General features: G+C 42.4%; 1 protein-coding gene across 1 annotated transcript; it reads left to right on the forward strand.

Moving 5' to 3' along the window:
- Nucleotides 1–299: 299 nt before the first annotated feature.
- PSMD6 (proteasome 26S subunit, non-ATPase 6) lies at nt 300–19,069 on the forward strand. The gene is made up of 8 exons (XM_036878399.2): nt 300–533; nt 1,195–1,400; nt 4,419–4,564; nt 4,821–5,040; nt 5,149–5,257; nt 15,494–15,662; nt 18,656–18,733; nt 18,883–19,069. Exons 1-8 carry the CDS (start codon nt 389–391, stop codon nt 18,977–18,979), a joined length of 1,170 nt encoding a protein of 389 aa, XP_036734294.1. The 5' UTR covers nt 300–388; the 3' UTR covers nt 18,980–19,069.
- The last annotated feature ends 5,346 nt before the right edge of the window (nt 19,070–24,415 follow it).

Below are 24,415 nucleotides of genomic sequence, written 5' to 3' on the forward strand. Positions count from 1 at the left end.
AGTAGTAGTAATTTTCAGCTTTTTCAAAAGAGTGCCAGGTCCTCATAATTATAAAGGGAATGAAAAGTAAAATAGCTAAAAAAGGGAGGGAGGAGTTTCATGAAATCCAACTTTGGAGTCGGGCCCCGCCCATACTGGGACGCGCGGAGCCGAGAACCAGGGAAAGCCGTTAGAAAGCACACGGGGGCGCCAGTGCCCAAGCCGGGCGAGGCATTCCCAGACGCGTCCCGCAGAGGGCGCTGCCGGAGGAGGTGGACCCGGGACCGGAAGCCGGGCCGGAGCGGCCGGCCGTACTCACCGACTCCCCCGGCTTCCGGTTCCGCGGACGCAGCCGCCCGGGTCCGCGCCGAGTCGCCGTCTTCCGTGAGCCGCTGCGCCGGCCGCCGAGATGCCGCTGGAGAACTTGGAGGAGGAGGGTCTGCCCAAGAACCCCGACCTGCGCATCGCGCAGCTGCGTTTCCTGCTCAGCCTGCCGGGGCACCGCGGGGACGCGGCCGTGCGCGACGAGCTGATGGCGGCCGTCCGCGATAACAGTGAGGCTCGCCGAGCGCCAAGTCAGCGGCCTAGGCCCGGGCTGGCCCCGCGCTCCGGAGCCTGCGGGCGCCCCCCGACGGGCTCCGGGCCCGAGCCGCGCCCCTGACGGGGTCCCCGGGACCAGACCTGCCTCCTAGCCCGCCGGGGCCTCCGTGGACCGGGGGTGTCCTCGGGGACGCCGACCGCCCCCTGAGGGCGGCTTGGGGTAGAACCCTCCGGGGCTTAGGTCGGTGCAGGTTCCGGACAAGGGTTCGCGGCCTCCTGTAGCGGCGGCCGCCTAGGCTGGGGTGGGAGAGCCAAGCTTTCCACGCGAGGAGCAGTTCGAGGTTGGGCCTTGCGTGTTTGGTCCGGCTTACCCTTTCCCTTGTTGGAAGACTTGAGGATCAGAGCCCGTTAGGAAGTGAGCGGAGGGTAGCCCTCCACCTGCCGTAGTAGAGGTGGGCGGTGCCAGGATGGGCCCCCATGCAAACCTCCCAGCTCAAGGACAACACTGCGTTTTGTGCATCCCTGTACCGAGCTGTACCCCACCCCTTCCTGGTAGTGGATAGGAGGCTGGTGGGTCTTCTACAGTGTCTGCGTGACACTGACTTTAGGATCCGAGGACCCCTGCCTATAAGTCACATCTCTCTCTCTCTCTCTCTCTCTCTCTCTGACTCTCAGACATGGCTCCTTATTACGAAGCTTTGTGCAAGTCCCTTGACTGGCAGATGGACGTGGACCTGCTCAGTAAAATGAAGAAGGCAAATGAAGAAGAGCTGAAGCGTTTGGATGAGGAACTGGAAGATGCAGAGAAGAATCTGGGAGAGAGTGAAATCCGTGATGCCATGATGGCAAAGGCCGAGTATCTCTGCCGGATAGGTGACAAGGTGAGTGGGGATACATGGGCACTATTTTAGGTCAATAAAATTTCGTTTTAAAAATTAACTTCCTTTTTGAAAATGTGTGAGGGTAACTTGCTTACCTGAATTGGTGAATTGTTGCAGAAATGCACAAACAAAAAGTGGATGCTATCGTTCCACCCTTTCTGTCACCTGTCCCCAAACAGCAGCCTGCTGTGTTTTCTTCCCCTTTTCTTTCTTAACGATAAAAGCATGAGTGTGCATGCTGAGATTGTTGATTTCTCGTTGACTGCTTTTGCAAAATTGGGATCATTTTCGATAGTTCACTTTTCTCATGTATCTTGTTTGGGAAACACTGGTTCAGTGCATTTTAAAAATTGTTTTTTCCTCTAATAATAGCACCCTTATAAAAAACTAAAATATTACAGTTAGTGCTAAGTTCTATTTGATATTTGTTTATTTCATTCCTCTAAACTAAGCTTTTTAGTTCTTGCATTGTACACTTATGGGCATTAGAAATGAGGTAGTATTGTGCTTTAAAAAATTTTTTTTGAACAAACAGGGTCATAGTGTTTTCATGTTGTCCTGTTTGCTTTTTCATTCAGCATTGTATCTGAGTGATGGTCTCATGTTTGTGTACACAAATACTGCTTATTTTAGTTAATTGCTACCTAATAGCCATGGTAGGGCTATGCCGTAGTTAACTTGGCTATTAACTATTATTGGACATGTATGTTGTTCTTAGCTGTTTTTGCTGATACAAGCTGCTGCTGTGGAACATGGTAGTATATACTTCCTTGTGTACATAAGCTTATGTTTTCTATGAGAACATTCTAGTCTATGAAGTGGGTATATTCTATGAAATGAAATAGTTGGAGCAAGGAACGAATTCTTTTCCTGATGTGCACGGCCAGGTCTTGCACACAGCAGCCAATCTAGTTTATGCTCCACTATCAGTACACGATAGAGACACCCACAAGTATTTGATCTTTCTAATTTTTACTTTATTAGTTGTGTAATATAGGTTAAGAGGATAGGCTTTGAATGTCCTTAATTTCAAGCAGTGCACCCTGAAGAATTTAATTTAGATGGTGAATGACTTAGTGCCAGCATAAAAGAAAACTGTGGGCTCGTGGGCCAGATTGCCTGGATTTTATTTTCATTTTCAGTACCTATGATTTACTGGGCCCTCAGTTTTCTCATCTGTAAAATATGGCTAATGACAGTTCTAACTTAATGAAGATTAGAGATAGGGCAGAGCTTAGACTCATACCTGGCCCAAAGTGCTTACATGTTAAATGATTGGAGCTATTACTCAATTTAAATTTAGAACAAATTTTTTTTCTTCGGATTATAAATTTAAGATTTGAAAATTGTCAAGATTTGGAAAATACAGAAAGTTTAAAAACAGGTAATAAATTGTGTGGTTTTCTAGTGTGTGTGCGGTTTGATTTGGTTTAGTTTTAAAGAGGATATATTATTACATGTCAGTGAGAAACTTAAAGCTTTTGACTCAGGCCTTGAAGAATTTCAAAAAGGACATGCTTGAATCAACATCAGGGGCTTGTAAGTTGGTGATGTTCTAATATTCCATGTTTATTAGGTAGCATTCTTTGAAAAAGAGCTTTTTTCCCCCCTTCTATTCCTTCTGTGTTTTTTTATTTTACTTGCTATTACTGAACAGTAATATTACTAATATTTACTAAATAATACTAATATCACTAACAGTAATATTGCTAAATTGATTTTATTCACTGTTATCATTAATGATAATCATTCTTTGTGATGCTCAGTTTTCTATAAGTTTCTTAGTGAAAGTGCCTTCAAGCGGGCTTCTTTGTCCTTTTTACACGATCTCATTGATCTTCCTTATTTTCTCATACTTCAGGATGTCACAGGCGCGCCTATCTTACTTCCCAAGCCTGTCTCTCTCTCCTGGAATCTGTTTTCTGTGTGGGGAGGTGGGGTGTCGCATCTAAAGCTGAGCGCTGCCTGTGCCCACTGCTGTCTTGCCAGTCCCTTCTGTAAATTTATGAGGCATAACTAATGATGGCAGAAAACAAAGCTGGACATAAACTAAAATGTACTAAGTATCAACAAATGATTTTATTCATGTTCATGTTTTTAAAACAATAGAAACGTTTTACATGCATACCTCAGACATGCATACCTCAGAGATACGGTGGCTTCAATTCCAGAGCCCCACAATAAAGCAGTTATTGTCTATAAAGAAGGCCAAATTTTTTGGTTTCCCAGTGCATATGAAAGTCACGTTTCCACATACTGTAGGTGTGCAGTATCATTATGTCTGAGAAAACAAGGCACCTACCTTAAGCACACAATACTGTATAGCTTAAAAATGGTAACTTTCTGAGCTATTAGCAGATATTGTCTCAGATCACCATAAGAAATGTAATAAAGTTTGAAATAGTGTGAGAATACCAAAATGCGACATAGATGTGTAGTGAGCAGATGTTGTTAGAAACGTGCCCTTAGATCTGTTAGATGCAGGGTTGTTAAAACCTTCAAAACAAAACAAAACAACAGTATCTGGGGCACAGTAAAGCAAAAGCTCAGTTAAACGTGGTATTCCTGTAGTCCCCATGCTTTGAGAAAATTGTGTACTTAGTTGTCTCCTAACAGTCAGTGAATGAGATAAAGTTTCCATTACCCTGTAAGTGATATGATAAATTACAATAATTTGAAGTAGTGCATTATAATTGTTAAAGGGAAAAATATTGATATGGTGGAATAAAAAGTATTGATAGAATTGTGGATAAGTTATGTGTTTTTCTTTCTTTCTGGACTGTAACTATATGCTTAGGCATATCTGTTGTATTTTTTATATTTTATACAATGGAGAGAATAGTGTAATGAACCCCTAAGTGATTATCACCCAGCCTCAACAGTTGTCAGTTCAGGGCCACAGTGTCTTCTCTCTCCTCCTAGCTGTTCTCCCAGCTCCTTGTTAAGAAGATCCCAGGCAGCTGATAGCTTTTGAAACTTGTAACCTTTTCTTCTTTGTTGTCTGGGTTCTCTTGACAGGAGGGCGCTCTGACAGCTTTTCGCAAGACTTACGACAAAACCGTGGCCCTGGGCCACCGACTGGATATTGTGTTCTATCTCCTTAGGATTGGCTTGTTTTATATGGATAACGATCTCATCACACGAAACACCGAAAAGGCCAAAAGGTACCTTTCAGCAGTGGGAATGTATTCCCTCAGACTTACGCTAGAAACTAGAAGTTACTGTAAGAAATTTGCTTGTTTTCTTTTATTTACAACTGGTAAATTTAATCATAATTGATGTACTTAGTAAAATATTTTCTTTAGTTTCTTTTGGTTCAAGTTGTTAGAAATTGTTTTCTCTTTGAAAATAACACAAAACTTGTAAAAAGTTGGCATTGTCTCTTTCTAGATTATGACCTTACTGTTTCTTATTTTATAGCTTAATAGAAGAAGGAGGAGATTGGGACAGGAGAAACCGCCTGAAAGTGTATCAGGGTCTCTATTGTGTGGCTATCCGTGATTTCAAGCAGGCAGCTGAGCTCTTTCTGGACACAGTTTCAACATTTACTTCCTATGAACTCATGGATTATAAAACCTTTGTGACTTACACTGTCTATGTCAGCATGATTGCCTTAGAGAGACCAGATCTGAGGGAAAAGGTAGTGACTGAGTCTTCAGTTCTCATATTTAAACACATTCCCATGATTGTCTAACTGAAGTACATGAAAAGCTTATACATTTGTTTATGTATTTATTTTAATGTCTAGGTTATTAAAGGAGCAGAGATCCTGGAAGTGTTGCACAGCCTTCCAGCAGTTCGGCAGTACCTGTTTTCACTCTATGAGTGTCGTTACTCGGTTTTCTTCCAATCATTAGGTAAGGATAGAGTTGCTCATTTTGGTTACCTGTCTTCATCTTATCCCTCAGCCTGTATGCAGATAACCTAAGGTGATTTTTCACATATATGAAAAACACAGTGTGCAGACAGACACCTGCAGGTCTTTGATCATTATGGCTGATCTTTTGCCTGTTTTTGTTTAGAGGGGCTTAGCTGACTGTGATTTTTATGTGGCCCAGGAGGTAAGGTTGATGTTTACATTTTAAAGGACTGTTTAAAAAACAGACAAAAAGCAGAACAGAGCAAAGAAGCATATGTGACAGATGTGTGGCTTTCAGTGGCTATAAAAGTATTTACCATCTAGGCCCTTTCTGAGGAAGTTTGCCAGACCGCTGGTTTAGGGTCCTAAGGGGGTAAGGCACAAGTGAGCAAATAGTTGTAACTGTTGAGCTGAACGGGGAAAGAGGTGAGGCAATCCTGAACCTCCTGTTGGGTTGATAGTGAACTTGAACTCAACAAAGGGTGATTCTTTGTGCTGATCTGCAAATCATTTTCAAGGGCTGTTGGTTGAGAAAATAATCTGTTGGAAATACTTGCGGTATTCCTCCAGCTAGCTTATCGTGAGCCTACTGACAGATTTGCTTGTTTTTCCTTTTGTCTCACTCTTTCCTGGCCATTTGATATCCTAGTGATAAACATGAATTACTAAGATGATAAAAGTCAAGCAACCCAGGGGGTCCTTCCCAGATGCTTTTCCTGAAGCTTAAAGAACTTGGCATTGTATATTTCATAAAGCATTTGGTTAAATAGATAGCATTCCTGAAAACTGGGAAGGGAGAGTCCAAATGGTTAATCTGTTTTTGGAGTGGGCTTTGGCCCAGCGTTCATGGAATGCTTCCTCCATGAAGGGAAGTTAGGTTGCTTTAAGAGAATTCATTCTGCTTTGCTCACCTGACGTGGGAACAGGGCTCTTCGGGCCTGATGAATCACTCTCTCGGCCTTTCTTCTCATGCAGACATGATGCGTGTGCACACAAGGTTGCCCTGCAGAATTGCTCTTCTCCCTTTTTTCGCCATGAATCTCCTTGTCGAATCTCCCTGTCGTTACTGAGCTCGGATGTGGAGCATTGCCCTTCTGCCTCAGTCAGAACAAATCCCTTCCATGCAATCCTGGAGCCCTTACTTTATGCCATCTCCTCTTTTTTTATTCATGTAAATCACATACATAAAACTCAATATTTTAAGTGTATAACAGTGGCTTTAGTATATTGACAGTTTTGTGCAGCCATGACCACTGAGTCCCAGACATCTTCATCACCCCAGAGGGAAATCTGTACCCCCAGCGGTCAATTCCCATTTCTTCTCCCACACCTGACAACCACTGATCTTTCTATCACTGTGGATTTGCTCATTCTGGACATTTCGTATAAATGGCATCATACAGTCTGGCCTTTTGTGCCTGGTTTCTTTCACCTGGCATAATGCTTTCACGGGCCATCCCTGTGGAGCTTTTATCAGTCCTTCATTAGTTTATGCTGTATTCTCTTGTAAAGAATTACCATATTTTTTTAAGTCTGTTCATAAGTTGATGGATATTTGGTTTGTCTCCACTTCTGTTATAAATATTTGTGTACAAGTTTTGGTGTGGGCATATGTTTTCATTTCTCTTTGGCATGTATCAATCAGTGGATTTGCTGGGCTGCAAGATAACTCCTTAATTAACTTTTTAAGGAACTGCCAAACTGTTTTCCAAAGCAGCTACACCGTTTACATTCCCACCTGCAGTAAGATCTCTAATTCCCCACAGCTCTTACTTGTTATCATGTGGCTTTTTGGATGTAGGCATCTGCAAGTGTGTATCGAGTGGTTTTGATCTGCATTTGTGATGTTGAACATCTTTTTGTGTGCTTCCTGGCCAGTAGGCCCCATTTTTGTAACAGCACTTTATTTTGTGATTCTTTTTTGTTTCTTCTGGTAGTTAGTTAGTGGGAGGAGACCTTAGGCTTTTTTTTATATTTGTAATGACCTTACACCAGCACTGTGTCTGCTTGCTCTGTGTATGGTTATTGCATTAAATCAGTAACTTGAGAGAAAAATGGGGTAACTGCTAACGTAATGGCTAAGTTATTAAGCTCCTCCCACCTTTCCCATCTCTGCTAATAGTATTTCATTTTAATACTTTTGGATGAAACCTTTCATCTTTTCCAAATTTATACATTTCCCAGATGTTTTAAATGCAGAAGACAACATAGATTAATCTTCTTTTGACAAGAGTCATCATTTATATCATTTACTCCTTTCTATAAGCATAGTGAGATGTGTAGGGTATATTGGGTTTTCATAAAATAAGCCTTTTTCCTTCTCCCAAGGTTCATAGATGATGTGCTTTAAAATATTTATTCGACAAAAGAAATAGCATCCTTTTCTAGGTAACACCCAGTTGTTTTTAAAATCGAAAACAGACAGTCCTATTCCTAAATCCGTACACATTCACCCATACAAAATCCTTCCAGAGATAACCATTTTAAGCTTTTGTTTTAAATACATATACAAAATATATATATAAATTTTGATATATACATATATCCCCCTCACCCTCACCATCCACCCCAACCCTTTCCCCATGGTAACCACCAGTCGTTTCTCAGTGTCTTGAGTCTACTGCTATTTTGTTCACTTTGTTTTGTTTTTAGATTCCACAAATAAGTGAAATCATATGGTATTTGTCTCTCTCCACCTGGCTTATTTCACTGAACATAATACCCTCCAAGTCTATTCGTGATGTTGCAAATGGCAGGATTTCTTTTTTATGTCAGAATAGTACTCCATTTTGTATATGTAGCACATCTTCTTTATCCATTCATCTATAGATAAGACACTTTGGTTACTTCCATATCTTGTAAATAATGAAGCAGTGAACATAGGGGTGCATATATCTTCCTTGCAAACCAGAGATTTTGTTGTCCTTGGGTAAATTGCTAAAAGTGGACTTACTGGGTCATATGGTATTTCTATTTTTTAGTTTTTTAAAGACCTTCCATACTGCTTTCTGTAGTGGCTGCACCAACTTACATTCCCACCAGCAGTGTAGGAGGGTTCCCTTTTCTCCACCTCCTTGCCAACACATTTTATTTCTTTTGGATAGTGGCCATTCGGGCTGGTGTGAGGTAATATTTTATTGGTGTTTTGATTTACATTTCTGTGATGATTAGCAATGTGGAGCATCTTTTCATGTGCCTGTTGGCCATCTGTATTTGTTTTTTGGAGAAATGTCTCTTCAGGTCCTCTGCCCATATTTTTATCATGTTATTTGTGTTTTGTTGTTGAGTCATAATGAGTTCTTTATATATGTGAGACATTAACCCCTTACTGGATAAATCATTTAATAATACATTCTCCCATACTGTAGCTTGCCTTTTTGTTCTGCCAATAGTGCCCTTTGCTGCACAGAAGCTTTTTAGTTTGATGTGGTCCCACTTGTTCATTCTTTATTTTGCTTCACTTGCCTGAGGAGATGTGTCCAGAAAAAAATAGCTCATGCTTACATTTAAGAGGTCTTTGCTTATGCTTTCTTCTAAGAGTTTCATGGTTTCACATCTTACATTAGGTCCTTAAAGCATCTCAAGATTATTTTTGTGTATAGAATTAGGCAGTAATCCAGTTTAATTTTCTTAAATGTATCTGTCCTGTTTTCCCAGCACCAGTTGTGGAAGAGGCTGTCTTTTCCCCATTGTATATTCATGGCTCCTTTATCCTGTCCTAATTGACCATATATGTGTGGTTATATCTGGCTGGGCTCTCTATTCTCGTACATTGATCTCTGGATCTGTTCTTGTGCCAGTGCCATACTGTTAGTTACTGTAGTTTTGTAGTATAGCTTGAGGTCAGGGAGTGTAAACCCCCAAGCTTTGTTTTTCATAAGATTGCTTTGGCTATTTAGGGTCTTTTGTGGTTCCATATGAATTTTAGGATTACTTATTTTAGTTCATTGAAAAATGTCATTGGCATTTTGATAAGGATTGCATTGGATCTAAATTCCTTTGGGCAGGATGGCCATTTTCACAATATTAATTCTTCCTATCCATGAGCATGGAAGAGATTTCCATTTATTTGTCTTTAATTTCTGTTATGAGTGTCTTATGTTTTTCAGAGTACAGGTCTTTCCCCTCCTTGGTTAGGTTTATTCCTAGGTATTTTATTCTTTTTGATGCAATTGTAAATGGAGTTGTTATCCTGATTTCTCCTTCTCCTAATTTATTGGTGTATAGGAAGAAATTCAACAGATTTCTGTGTATTAATTTTGTGTCCTGAAACTTGCTGAATCCACTCACTAGTCCTAATAGATTTTTGGTGGAATCTTTAGGGTTTTCTGTATATAGTATTATGCCATCTGCAAATAATGACAGTTTAACTTCTTCCTAACCAATTTGGATGCCTTTTGTGTCTTTACATTGTCTGACTGTCAGAATCTCCAGTACTTTGAATAAAAGTGGTGAGAGCAGACATTCTTGTCTTGTTTCTGGCATTAGAGGAAAAGCTTTCAGCCTTCTGCCATTCAGTATGATGGTAGCTGTAGGTTTGTTGCATGTGGCCTTTATTATGTTGAAGTTGTTTTTATCATGAATGGATGTTGAATTTTGTCAAATGCTTTTTCAGCATCTATTGAGATGACTACAGGGTTCTTAACCTTCTTTTTGTTAATGTGGTGTATCACATTGATTGATTTACAAATATTTTGCCATCCTTGCAGCCCTGGAATAAATCCCACTTGGTTGTGATGGATGATCCTTTTGATGTATTTTTGAATTCAGTTTGCTAATACATTTTGTTGAGGACTCTTGCATCTATGTTCATCAGGGATACTGGTCTATAATATTCTTTCTTTATAGTGTCTTTGGTTTTGGTATTAAAGTGATGCTGGCCTCATAGAATGGGTTTGAAAGTATTCATCTTTGTCTCCTTTTTGGAATACTTTTAAGGATGAGTATTAGCTCTTCTTTAAATGTTTGGTAGAATTCAGCTGTGACACCATTTTGCCTGGACTTTTGCTTTCTGGAGTTTTTTGATTACCAGTTCTATTTCATTACTGGTAACTGGTCTGTTCAGATTTTCTATTTCTTCCTGGGTCAGACTTGGAAGGTTGTACTTTTCCAGGAATTTATCCATTTCTTCTGGGTTGTCCAATTTATTGGTGCATAATTTTTCATAGAATCCCCTAAAAATTCTTTGTATTTCTGTGGTGTCAGTTATAACTTCTTTTGCATTTCTGAATTTGTGTCCACTTAATTTTTTTCTTGATTTGTCTGTCTGTATTTTCTCAAAGAGCTGCTCCTGGTTGTGTTGGTTTTTTTTCTATTTTCCTGCTCTGATCTTTATAATGTCCCTCCTACTAAATTTGTGTCTCATTTGCTCTTCTTTTTCTGATTTCTTTCATTGTGTGTTTAGACTGTATATTTGGTATTGTTCTTGTTTCTGGAGGTAGTAGGCCTGTATTGCTATGTACATCTTAGAACTGCTTTTGAGCATTCCACAAATTTTGGGCTGTTGTATTTTTGTTTTCATTTGTCTCCATGTGTGGCTTGAATTCTGTTTTAATTTGTTCTTTGACCCATTGAGTATTTACAAGTATGTTTAGCCTTCATGTGTTTGTGGGCTTTTTTGTTTCCTTCATGTAATTTATTTCTTGTTTCATACCATTGTTGTCTGAGAAGCTGCTTGGTAAAATTTCAGTCTTTTTAATTTATTAGGGCTCTTTTATGGCCTACTATGTGATCTATTCTGGAGAACATTCCATATACATTTGAGAAAAATGTGTATCCTCCTGCTTTTGGGTGGAGTGTTCTGTAGATATTTGTTAAGTCCATCTGATCTAATGTATTGTTCAGTACCTGTTTCCTATTTATTTTCTGTCTGGTTGATCTGTCTGGTTGATCTGTCACATCACACACTGTTGATGTGAGTGGTGTGTTAAAGTCTTCCACAATGAAGGTGTTGCAATGTATTTCCCCAATTAGTTCTGTATTTGTTTTACATATTTAGGTGCTCCTGTGTTGGGTGCATAGATACTTGTGATGGTTACATCCTGTTGTTGGACTGAGCCCTTTATCATTATGTAATGTCCTTCTTTGTGTCTTGTTACTTTCTTTGTTCTGGTATAAGTACTGCTACTCTTGGTTTTATCTCCCTATTATTTGCATGAAATATCTTTTCCCATCCCTTCGCTTTTAGTCTGTGTATGTCTTTGGGTCAAAAATGAGTCTTTTATAGGTAGCAAATAGATGGGTCTTGTTTCTTTATCCATTCTGACACCCAATGTCTTTTGATTGGTGCGTTCAGTCCATTTACAGTTAAGGTGATTATTGATATGTGCTTTTTGCCATTTTGTTTTCTGGTTGTTTTTATAGTTCCTCTTTGTTCCTTTCCACTTATACTCTTGTTATTTGATGGTTTTCTTTAGCATTGTGATTTGATTTCTTTTTTTAAATTTTTTGTATATCTTTTTTTTTTCTTTGAGAGGGCCTCTCTCATATTTATTGATCAAATGGTTGTTAACAACAATAGAATTCTGTATAGGGGAGTCAATACTCAATGCACAATCATTAATCCACCCCAAGCCTAATTCTCGTCAGTCTCCAATCTTCTGAGGCATAACGAACAAGTTCTTACATGGAGAACAAATTATTACATAGTGAATGAGTTCTTACATGGTGAACAGTGCAAGGGCAGCCATCACAGAAACTTTCAGTTTTGATCACACATTATGAACTATAAACAATCAGGTCAAATATGAATATTCGTTTGATTTTTATACTTGATTTATGTGTAGATCCCACATTTCTCCCTTTATTATTATTATTATTATTATTATTTAATAAAATGCTGAAGTGGTAGGTAGATGTAAGATAAAGGTAGAAAACTTAGTTTAGTGCTGTAAGAGAGCAAATGTAGATGATCAGGTGTGTGCCTGTAGACTATGTGTTAATCCAAGCTAGACCAGGGCAACAAAACATCCACGGATGCAGAAGATTTCTCTCAAAACGGGGGGTGAGGTTCTAAGCCTCACCTCTGTTGATCCCCAATTTCTCACCTGATGGCCCCCTATATATCTTTTATATGTTTTAGGTTTGTGGTTACCATAAGGTTCAAGAATAGCTTCCTGGCTGTGTAACAGTTCCTATGATGTTGAAGATTGCTCTATGTCAAATGCAACCTAAAAGTACTTTTTTCTTCCTCCTCCTCCTCTACACTTTCTGTAGTAGATGTCATAATCTGCACTTTTTGTATATCCATTGACTGATTTTGTGTAGAGTTGGTTTTACTATTTTTGTTTTAATTTTGTACTTGCCTGGTTAGTAACTGGTCTACTGCCTTTACTGTGGGTTTATTTTCACTGATGACAATTATTTAGGCTTAAGAATATTTCCATCTACGGAAGTCCCCTCAACATACCCTGTAATCTGGTTTAATGGTGGTGAATTCTTTTAACTTTCATTTATCTAGGAAACTTTTAATCACTCCATTTCTGAATGATAACTTTGCTGCGTAGAGGACTCTTGGTAGTAGTTTGTTCCTTTTCAATACATGAAGTATTTCATACCACTCTCTTCTGGCCTGTATAGTTTCTGCTGAGAAATCTGATAGCTAGTCTTGTGGGGTTTCCCTTATAGGTAACTGCCTGTCTCTTGCTGCTTTTAAAATTCTGCCTTTATCTTTCATCTTTGCCATTTTAATTGCTCTGTGTCTTGATGATGTCCTCCTGGAGTTCCTTTTGTTAGGAGTAACTCTGCTTCCAGGACCTGGGTGTCTATTTCCTTTCCCAGATTGGGGAGGTTTTCAGACATCCATTTCTTCAGAGACTCTACTCCTTTGTTTTTCTCCCTCTGGTGTCCCTATCATGCAAGTATTGTTTTGTTTGGATTGGTCACACAGCTCTCCTACCATTCCTTCATTCCTAGAAATTATGTTTTCTGTCTTCCTCAGTTCCATTGTGCTCCTGTTCTCTCATTTCCATCTCATTGCTTGTCCTCTACTGGCAGCAGCCTATTATTCATCCCCTTCATTGTATATTTCATGCCAGTTACTGTATTCTTCAGCTCTGAGTGGCTCTTTTTCAAATCTCCTCTTTGTCAAAGCCTTCCCCGAGATCATTAGTGGTTTTCCCCAGATCAGTGAACTTACATATCACTCTGACTTTGAAATCAAGAAGATTGGTGGTCTCTGTTTCATTTAGCCCTCTTTGTGATGTCTTGTCCTGTTGTTTTGTTTGGAACATACTCCTCTGCCTCCTCATTTTGCCTGGGTTTCTGTGTTTCTTCCTTTGAATCAGATCCACTATGCCTCCGGGTTGAGAGTAATGGCTTTATGAAGAAGGTGTCCTCTGGTGCCCAGAAACTCAAGACTCTTTACTTTCCAGTGCCTGGTTCTCCTTTGTGGTGGAGCCCCAGTTGCCGTTGGTGGGCTCTGGGTGGGGCCCCCCTTTTTGCCTGTCTGCCAGCAGTGGCTGACAGCTTGCCTCAGTGGGCCCTTTGTGAGCCAAGCAGTGGTACTTCTGCTGGGATCATTGTAGGTGGGTGTTCAGGGGAGCACAACACAGGGCTGAGCTGCCAGCGAGAGGGCCAGGGAAGCTGGAGAGCCTCCCTGTACCTGCCAGGCAACTAAGTGTGACTGCTGCTGGGCCCAGCAGGCCTGGTGGGCAGATGCACAGGGAAGTGCCTTGGGCTGACCCATCAACGGTGGGGGTGGACCATTTGGGGCTCCCGAGAGTGCCCGACCTGTTGAGCAGGGGGAGGGCTAGGGCTAGGGCTGGGGCAGCATCATCCGCTTGCCCTTTCTCCTCTGGAGAGAGCTCCGTCTGACCCTTACCTCTCTGGCACACTTCACACTGGTGGTAAATCTTTAAAACAGCCACTTCTCTGTTGGCTCTCAGTGGGGCCGGTAGAGTGTGCCTGTCCTGCACAAGTGGCAGGAGTCTCAGCCTCCCAGAGTGCTCCAACTGTCCCTGATGTCCAGCCCCGCTAATCACAACCCGTGCAATGTGGACTCGTGTTCCCAGAGCAGATCTCCAGGGCCAGGGGTGCAGAGTTCCTGAGCATGTATCCTCCCAGCTGTTTCCGTCCCTCCTGCTTGTGAACTGGGATGGGGGAAGTGTTTGGGTCTCGCTCAGTCACGGCTCTGCCATTATATCCTTCTCTGTGTGGTCTTCTGTTCTTCACCAAGTCTTGGTGGTCTGTTCTGCCGTCTTCAGCTTGCTTTCAGGGTCCGCTGGATCTGCTGGAGTTGTGTCCTTGTGTATGTGGGAGGACGTCTCCACCTTGCCTTCCTACTCTGCTGTCTTTTCCCAAGCTCTGTCTCCTTTTATTAGTGAGAATGAACATCAGCTTGTGTTCAGGACTATTGATCTCCATGTTGCTAACATGTGTTCCCTTAAGTATCCTTATCTGCTTTGATGGTGACCATCTTTTCTTCTTGCCACAGCTTTGTTCTTTTGAACGATAACACGCTCTTGTCCTCTTTGGACCTACTGCCTCATCCTTTGTTTGCTCTGTCACTGGTGGGTGGCCCCAGACGTGGTCATTACCCTCAGACCTCTCCCTTCATGCTGTCATCAAATGCCTCTGGGTGGCTGTGCCTCCTCCAGCCCTTTCACCACACCCATGCTCCCCTTGACATTTCCACCTGGATGTCTAATAGGTGAGTCCGCTGGAACACTGCCAAAGCACAGGGCTTGAACTGCCCCACCCCCAGAGAAAACACTCCAAAGGAAACTCTCCTTCTCTAAGAATTCCATCTCGTTCAACTCAGAAACAAGTACATCTTTAATTCTTTTGTCTCACTTGCCTTCTATATCCCTGTGGCTGCCTCCCTGCCACAGGCCGAATCTGCCCTCCTTCCTGCCCTTGGTCGTGGCTGGACCCTTCCCGTTTGGGGCTTCCTAGTCACTCTCTATTGTGTCACTTTTATTTTCCTCTCAGGACTTGTTACTTTCTAAGGTATCTTGTTTTTTCCTGTATCTCTGCCCTTTGGAAATTTAGTTTCTGTGGAGCAGGGATCCTGGCTTTTAGTTTATAGACCAATGATGGATGAGTATGAGTCAGTGGAGTTGCTGGTAACTCACGTGGATTGCTCGTTACTGTCCTGTATGCATTTTACTGCTCACTTTATCTGTTTCTTACTGCCTCACAAGAACTCCTTATAGATCAAGGCTTTCAGTTGTTACCATGTTATAAATATGTCCTCCTGTTTCTCTCTTAAAATTTGTTGTCTTACTCATTGCAGCTGTTGTGGAACAGGAAATGAAAAAGGACTGGCTCTTCGCTCCTCATTACCGGTACTATGTGAGAGAGATGAGAATCCATGCCTACAGCCAGCTGCTGGAGTCCTACAGGTCATTAACACTTGGCTACATGGCAGAAGCCTTTGGTGTTGGTGTGGAATTCATTGATCAGTAAGTTTAACATCTTGTTAACTTATTTCTTAGTTATCTTTTAATCTGTGAACTTACATATTTTCTCTGTTGACATTGCTTCCCTTAATTGCAAAAGAAAATCCAAGAGTTTTTCTCTAGATGTTATCAGAAGTCGTATCTGTCACCTCTGCCTTTGTGTTGTGCCTTCTGTTAACAGATGGAGAAGCTGAACTATAGAGTGGTTCAGTGATTTTGCAAAAAGTTATTAGACCAGTTGTTGTCAGAAGCTGTCTTTTGTGCCTTCTTTGTGGCCGCCGGCCACTCCAGCAGTGACTCTCCTAGACTGTCGTATACGTCCCGTTCCCTCTGATGGTTTCAGTGTTTTGGTCGCTGCTGCAATTCTGGTGGAATTGGTTGTTTTTTTTTAAAAATGGGACTTTCAGCCCTGGAGTCAGTGATTCATCATTTACTCAGCCGTGAACACTTGGCTGGCATTGTTTCAAGTCACTGTCTCGAGGACTTTCATTCGGTAATAGAGGAGAGCTGGCAAGTTAAGAAAAAATGTATGGTAATTTCAGGTAGAAATAAGTTTACGGGGATGATAAAATGGGACAGACGGGCGCCTGTGGCCTCTGCATGGCGGTGGGGGCAGAGGTAGTCGGAGAGTCAGACAGGTGTTTGCACGGGGGCCAGAGACGAGCTGGGCTGTTCAGTACCCACGGAGGTGAGCTTATGATGGTTTGAGCGAGGGTAACAGGAGTGGACTGGAGGGAGAAGTAGACACTCAGATTATGTGCTCTCCACGTGTAGAGAGTGGTTTCCAAACGTTTTAAATGGTAATGTAGTTTTCAGTATGAGGAAAAAAAGTAATGAAGCTGCATTTCATTGAAAAAAGACCATTCACTTTCTTTTTAGTGGTTTTGTGTTTTATTATATTTGCTTTATCACATACCTGTCCATCTTATTATTTCCAAACTAGTATAGTTCATCACTCACCAGTCCATGTGTATCAGTATTTCTTTGTGGATTAGCTGGTGCTGAGGTAGTAAGTTCACTAAGATGAGTGAAATGCCCTCATTCGCTTCCTTTGAAAGAAAAGGTTTTTTTTGTGTATTTTAAAAGTTCCCCTTGTCAACACAGAGGGCTGGTGGCTCCCGTGGTTTGGTTTTGTTCATGTCGCCTGAGTCAGACTAGTCTGAGATCCTCAACTGCGGTGACCACTGCTGCTGGCAGAGTGGCTCAATGAACTGTGTTTTGTGAGTCAGTGACAGAGCGGCAGTGGGCGGGGGGGGGGGGGGGGCGGTGCTTGGTCAGGGGCTGTCCGTTCCTCAGTTGCCTAAGTTGCCTGCCTAACTGTGCTGTGAAGACTGTCACTACTTGCTCAAATGAAATGGTGAAAAGATGTCCTGAAGCAGGGAGGTGCCGTGGAATTTTTTTTCCTTCATGTTTTCAGACCAGCTCTAGTTAGCTAGAAAAGCCTAGTTTTGAAGGTCTTTCTTGGTAACTGATTCATGTCTTGTTTTCATGGACTCTCTCTAGGTAAAATCCTTTTATAAAATGGGGTGGTTTTCTGGTTTGAACAGTAGTTCTGGGACTTCCCTAGACTGAGGTATTGTCGGAGGAAGGGAGGGGTCCTGTTTGTTAGAAACCACCCTTGGGGACAGTCTGCTAGTTTTGTTGGTAGGTCTTTCCTGGAGGTCTGGGTTTTTTAGTTTTTAGTTCCTCAGTAAATACTTGGTTCGTTGTAAGCAGACAGCACCTGTGTGTGAGGCAGCATGCCTAGGGCGTGAAGAAACACCAGTAACTGGGACGACCACAAGGCTCTAAAGCTGTGTGCAGGTTAGTCTTGGTCCATAGTTCAATGTTTGATCAAAGTACTCAAGAAATGGCCGTTTGATTCTTATAGAAAGTGATGGAGCACAGGGCTTTCCACAGCAAAGGGAAGTTAGAGTGTGTGTGGTGTGCTCTGAGAGGATACTGCGTAGGATCTAAAGCAGTAGCTTATGTGCCCGCGAGCAACCTCTGGACCTGAGCACCAGGGCCCTCAATCCTTGAGTCACACTTCACCTCTAAGTGAAGTCTGTGTGCTGCGCAGTAGCTTGTTCCTAAATCAGAACATGAGGATTCTTCTTTAGAGGTAAGGGGGTTCTGGAGATGCAACTCTTTTAAGTACCTGGAAAATAAACACCAGTGAGTTTAGAACAGGGCTCATCTTCTTGATTAGATTTTTACCGAATGCCACTCTGTACTGATTGGATCAAAAATGTTGACAGTATAGAATGAAATCTTCATAACATAACTTGGGCTTTGAAGCTCAGAGCACAATTTCTTACTAAAAACATTCAGTGCTTTCTCATTTCATCGTGGTACCAAGATGTGTTAAGTAATGAAAATGATGAGTTCTTCTTATACTGGGTCATCGGCCCACCACACTTGGTTTTGGTGGTACTTTCCTGTGTACAAATTCTCTGTACGTGACCAAGTCTATCAGTTGTTCTTACATGGTCTCTGAGCTACTTCTTCACCTTTCTAAACCAGCCTTCCCCATTAATTTGAAATGTTACTTGTGTTAGAAAATTGGTTCTTAAGATTTATAGTCCTCTGTGCTAGGCTTGAGAAATTTAGTGTCTAGGAGAAGAACTGGTAACCTAGTTTTTACTAGGAATTTTATTTCTTGATTAGGAGGACTCAAAGATTAATCTTTAACATAATTCTATTGCAATTAGATTTTAGTTTAACAGCGTCATCTTTTCATTGATTCTGTTGGGGCATATAAAGTTTGCTTGATGGGAAGGTACAGGTGTGACATGTTGTCCAAAGGTGTTTGGGTTACATGTAATCTTTGCATTCCTGATCTTATTGCGGTGCTTACGGGGTGAGCTGAGGGAAACAGGGCAGACTCAGCAGCCTTGCCTGGATACAGAATTCCGAGGGCATCTGGAAAGACAATTGAATCACGTAGTTCAATTTCTAGTTTTCTGATAATTCTCTACAAAGCTAATGCTGAAGGCTTTTTTTCTTCTGTCTATTAGGGAACTCTCCAGATTTATTGCTGCTGGGAGACTACACTGCAAAATAGATAAAGTAAATGAAATAGTGGAAACTAACAGGTATGTAACAGGTATGCTTTAGCTTGTGGTTCATGTGTAATGCTGCAAGAACAGGGGTGCCCTGGAGCGCTGCCTTTCCAGGGTCAGTCGCCTTCTGTTAGTGGCGTTATGTGAGTCATAAATAATTTTTTTCTTGAATTTATTTATAGACCTGATAGCAAGAACTGGCAGTACCAAGAAACCATCAAGAAAGGAGATCTGCTACTCAACAGAGTTCAGAAACTTTCCAGGGTAATTAATATGTAAAACCATGTGCACTTCAGAGACAAATGGAGATCGACAGCTTTCTTTACTATGATGTTCCAGTTTAAAAATAAAGAGTGTGTTGTTTCTTCATTTTCCTTTGTTCTTAATAGATGATGATAAATCATTAGCTTTCCTTCCCTCACTAAGTCAGGCGACGGTAGGTGCTGTGAGTTAAGGGCTCGCTTCTGCAGAGCGTCCCAGGCCTCTGGAGAGACCATGCCAAGTATCTAGGGGAAGGAGAGAGATGGAATGGCCTGATGGGACTCCCTTAAACCTTCTTAGGTCACGCTACTTGAGGGTGTGGAGTATCTATCATCATTCATTCATGATGCAAAAAACTAGACCAAAGAGAGGTTTGGGAGATCAAGGCCGCTGCAAATGAAATGCTGGCTAAGCATTAAACGCCTTCAAAGTGAAAGCAGGTGACCAGAGCTGCCGGGCTGGCAGCCTCCTGCAGGTACTGGCTAGTGGACAGGGGCTGTGAGAACGCTGGGTATGCTGAAAACATTTGAGACGTTACTAACAAACATTTCTGAAAATGCCTGTTGGTCACAGCTTCCTTCAGAAATTGTGATCGAAGTCCCTTACTTAAAACCCACAATCCTGAAAGTCAGTGCAGGCTGTTAAATCCCAACATACAGTAATTGAGAACTTACTGTGTTCCTTGTGTCCATTTCAAAGTCAGACTAATGTTTTCAGCAAACTGACTCATTGCAGTTTGCTGGAGGGAAAAAAGTAGGATTAAAATGTCAGTTTCTTGAAAATAACTCTTTCCCTCGCCTCCCACCTATTCAAATCACTAGGACTGCTGTGCTCCCAGAGCACCTCTGGCCTTGCCATCCTCTCAGTGTAGAGGAGGGGGCCTCTCAACACACCCTTCTGCCTGAACAGCCCAGCTGCTTAGAACTCGGGGAGGGTGACAGGTAAGGGCTGCTACAAGGAATGCTCTTCATTTCCTGCAGAAGGTGGGGACACTGACGACATAAACAATGTTAATTGAGGTGAGGGAAATCATTTTGTTCTGTTCCCTTTTTCTGAGGGAGTGCATGCTCGCTGTAAAAGAAATTCAATACATAAAATAGAATTGCCTTGTAATTCTACCCTGCAAAGATAGCTGCTGCTAACATTTTGATGAATATTCTCCATATTTAGTCCTGTGCATGTGTAATTTTAACACACTGTTCAAGAGTTGACTCTACATAATGACAAATCCCAGTGGAAACAGTTAAGCCTCAAAGTATCATCAGTGTGGAGATGAAAATAAAACTGGCATCCAGCATAGCACAGCCCCTAAGAGGCCACTGGGTATGGGAGAAGTGGCCCCAGACACAGCAGCTAGGAAAACCAGACTCGGGCCCCAGCCGTCCTCACAGTAGTCACCCCGCGCTGGAAACTCATCTCTCTGAGCCCATTGTGTCCGTAAAGGACAGTAGAAAATCAGGATTATAAGGTTTCACGCATGTGTAAACACTACAGACTATATAGAGCACTATGTTACAGCCTGCATTTCTCAGGGTATTGACATGAGTGCTCACAAGCTACTGTCACCTCAGCCAAGTCTTAAAAAGTTTAGGATATTTTTGATCTAATTAAACTGATGTTTTTAACAAACTTGTTTACACAGAATGCTAATTTCAAGCCTTCGTTCTCTGCTTTTTGGGCCGTTAAGAGTATTTTAAACCCGGAAAAGTCAAAGCAAGGCAGCGTGGCACAGCAGGCTGCTTCTAAATGCTACGAAGTTGCAGACTGGTTACCTACGGTTGCAGCAGCCTCCCCCGCATCCCTTCAAATATGTTTTTAAAAAATAAACCTTTGGTCACCATCTAAAAACTCAAAGACACAATTCAAAAGTCCCCTGTCAACTCCAGAAAAACAGATTCAGCTAATTCTGGTCAAGCTAAATGGCTCGTGTGGCCCCGGCCCCTCCCTACACTCCCTGGCTGCCTGGCCGCACCTGCTTGGAGTTTGTTGTCCCTGTACCAGCCCCATACTGTGCCTGTGGGGCTGACGGGCAGCAACCTCTTGCTTTGATCATCCAGGAGAACCTCCAAAAAAATCCTGAGCCTTCATCCACTCTGGTACCTTCCATTTTTAGTCTTAATTTTCTGGTTGTAGTCATGAAGGATACTTCACGATCCAAAAGTAAGTTATCATCGAATGACAGTTTTATTTACTAAGTATCAAAGAGCTAAAACACAAGTATATTTAGTTCCTTTCAATGCTGGGGAATGTTTTTATCAAAAGCTGGAAACAGTTGTCAATTTTAGCAACCATAGTCTCACTCATAATAATACACTATCCCACAAATTAAAAGTCACTGGAATGAATGATCTTTTGTGATTATTTAAAAAATAATAGTGCCAATTTGTGTTATCTCATTTAAATTTGTATATCCTGTAAGAGAAATGAGCAGTTATTTAAAAGCTGTGTCGAATCATGGTAATCTTTTCCTTTATTAGAAGTAATCACTTTATATCAGTTTTTAACTTACTGTCTTTTAAGAAGGGAACTACTGTCTGAAAACCATTTTATAAAGGAAGGATCTACATGGCTGGAAGGATGCCTGCATGTCATTTTCTCTCTGAGCACATACACTGGAATACACTTTGAGTTTGAGTAACCTGGCCAAGCAGCCACAGTAATTGATAATAGGTAATTGACCATTAGCAAATCAGTTATTCTGAATAAATCCTTGGTGCTGTTTTAACCTATTTTTACAGAAGGTACGTGAAACAGTATCTGTCCATAATTAACGGAGGCGGGGTGGAAAGTGAGCCACGATATCTCTCACCTTCCTAATGCTGCACAAACTTATAATTAGCAACAAACCTCTTACCTCAAGGCCTCAGGGAAGCGATGCTGAATCTGTATCTGGACCTGAGAAGACCTACGCACTGGTTTTGGTTTCAAAGCCACAGAGCCACAGGTTTGCGTTACTCTTCTGTTTTTCTGAAGACCTACAAAGGATATCAAGAATTTGTAGCAGTTGGGGCCAGGGCACTACCTGAAGTAGATTGTTGGGGGGGCTCGGGGGAGGTTTCCTCATTCAGGAATTTCTTGTAACGGTATAATGTTCCTTGTGTACACTGCATGTAATAAAAGGGACAGTATGCCAATGAATGGTCAGCCTTCAAGTGTGGCATTGTCGTCAGCCCTGAGATTGCCCTGGGAAGTGACCGCTTAGTCAAGACCGCCCGTAGGTAGCATTCCCTCAATTGCAGCAACCCTCTGGGTGGCTAGAGACCCACCCGCCTTTCCAGGGAGCAGACGCTGCGGGCAGAGGAATGTCAGTGCCGGTAAAGCTCCACACCTGGTTTCTGAGGACTCTGCTTCTCTTAAAACCGTCGGGGTTAGAGGCTGCTGGTTCACATACACCGTGGGGCCGAGATGAAGGCCATGCTTCTGGTCCCCTGCGTGCTCTCCTGGCGAGTGTTCCCACCCTCGCTCAAACAGGTCTCTGAGCGGCGCAAGTTCGAGCTTTTCCAGTCAATCAACACCTGCTGTTCCCATTATCCCAGGAAGAAACACTGCCTGGGTTGATGATTACCAGGATGTCAACTGTCTAACCTCTAACCAAACCATCTCAGCCCATCCTTTCTCTACCTTCCTTACCCGATCATTTTTCTCTGTAGTACCGGTTCTCTGTCTGTCTGCACCAAAACACTGTCTTCTCCAGGGTGTCCTCGTGGGCTTCTCTCTCAGAGCCATGGAGGATGGGCTTCAAGTTTGTGAAATCCTGGAAACAGGACATGAACTGTGGTGTGCCTGTGCCTGTCAGAGGGAATCCATAATTTCATGTGAATCTCAGAGCCTGTGACAGAAGTGGTATTTCAAAACCACTGATCAGACCTGAATTCACAGCCTGGCAATGCCACCTACTCAGTCATGGGACCTTAGGCAAAACACCACTTTCTAGAAGTTCCTTATCAGAGTGATTAGGATCAAAACACATCCTCTACAGGGGCTTCATGAGAAAGAATCCATGTAAAATGCTTAATGTCAGCCACTCAAGTAGATGAACATTATCCACAATAAGCCACATCTAATAGCTACCTATTTTTTCTAGGTAAACTCTATTCTCATGGCTTCATTTATCATCTAAAAGTGAAAGAGGACCCTCTGCCTATTTTACAGCTCGAACTTCTCAAGCTCCATCAAGGCTATACATAAAGTCACTGGGTACTAAATCTGAATTTCCTACCAGCATCTTAGATTCATTGTGTGTTTCTCTGCCACCTTATCATATATTGTTCACTTAAAGCTCACCAACTAGTGTGGCCAAGCTAGGAATATGTATGTTATCTTAGATTCACTCTTCCTCTTAACATTCAGCAGGAGACTCCATGGCCTGTTGCTTCTCCCTTTAAAAGCTCTCTATATCCCCGTGTTTGCTGCCTGGAAACTTAGCAACTTAACCTTATTATTCCAATAGCTTCATAACTTATTTTTGTCCCAAGGTTCTCACCTGCCCATTTCTGTCCTCCAGTTACTGGAGGGCCCTATGTGAGGAATTAAAGAAAAAAGTATTAAACTGTTCAATTCCCTCCTTCCCCTTGAAAACCTTTCCTCTGTCAGTCTGGCCCTCCCTCTCCTGTAAGAAAGTCTGTTGGTGCTACTAGCTTTGGGATGTGGGCTTCGGTTGTAGAAAATGAGGATAAATGGTGCCAAGAATCACAGCCTTACAAGGTGCAAGACTAGCTTGACTCCTGTTATCAAAAGGAGCAGCAGTTTCCTACTAGAAATGGGGGATGAAGAGCAGAAGGGGGGTGGGCAGGGGGAACATGGCCGGATTTAGGAGCGAGTTCTGATTTGGACTCAGGAGAAGGAAATGGAGGAAAGGCAGGAATTTGATGCATTTGATGCAGAAGAGAGTGAAAATGTAAGAAAAGGGGACAGTTAATAAATTAGGCACTGCTTTGAACCTCCACAAGCTCTAGTAAAGATCCGAATGGCTTTTAGTTCTGGCAGCTGCGCTGTGCCCGCCTGGATCCTGAGCACCTCTGGGCGTTGACAGTCACTTCTGGTGAACACTGCCCGTCTGATGGTGGCGGTCCCAGGACATTTAAGGTCCTGACGGGATGGTGCCAATTTCCCCGACTCTGTCGGCCCCTCCCTCCCAGCAAGCTTCACCCACAGTCAGCCTCTAAGCCACATTTCTGCACACGTAGTCCTGCCGCTGCGCCCTCTGTCTAGAATACCTTACCCAGCCTTTCTGCCGAGGAGCTCCCCACTGGCCAAGATCCCAAACTGCCAACTCCCCCTTCCTTGAACTGGGATAGTCTCTTGTACTCTGTGGCCAGGTTACCTGCAAGGGAATGGAAATAAAAAAGGTAAGAGACTGAGTGGTTGAACCTTTTCCGGGGAGTCTGAGGACACTACCCATGGTGAGAGGAGTCGCCCACAGGGGCCTTCCCAGGGAAGGAATGGGAAGTCCAC

Source organism: Manis pentadactyla, chromosome 1 (genome assembly GCF_030020395.1).
Source record: "Manis pentadactyla isolate mManPen7 chromosome 1, mManPen7.hap1, whole genome shotgun sequence".
Lineage (NCBI taxonomy): Eukaryota > Metazoa > Chordata > Mammalia > Pholidota > Manidae > Manis > Manis pentadactyla.

What these genes read in the sequence shown, in the direction of transcription:
- PSMD6 (XM_036878399.2), top strand. Translation starts at nt 389, where the DNA reads ATGCCGCTGGAGAACTTGGAGGAGGAGGGTCTGCCCAAGAACCCCGAC. An exon ending in GGTTTTCTTCCAATCATTAG is followed by an intron (nt 5,258 to 15,493) that starts GTAAGGATAGAG and finishes TACTCATTGCAG; the next exon opens with CTGTTGTGGAACAGGAAATG. An exon ending in GAAATAGTGGAAACTAACAG is followed by an intron (nt 18,734 to 18,882) that starts GTATGTAACAGG and finishes ATTTATTTATAG; the next exon opens with ACCTGATAGCAAGAACTGGC.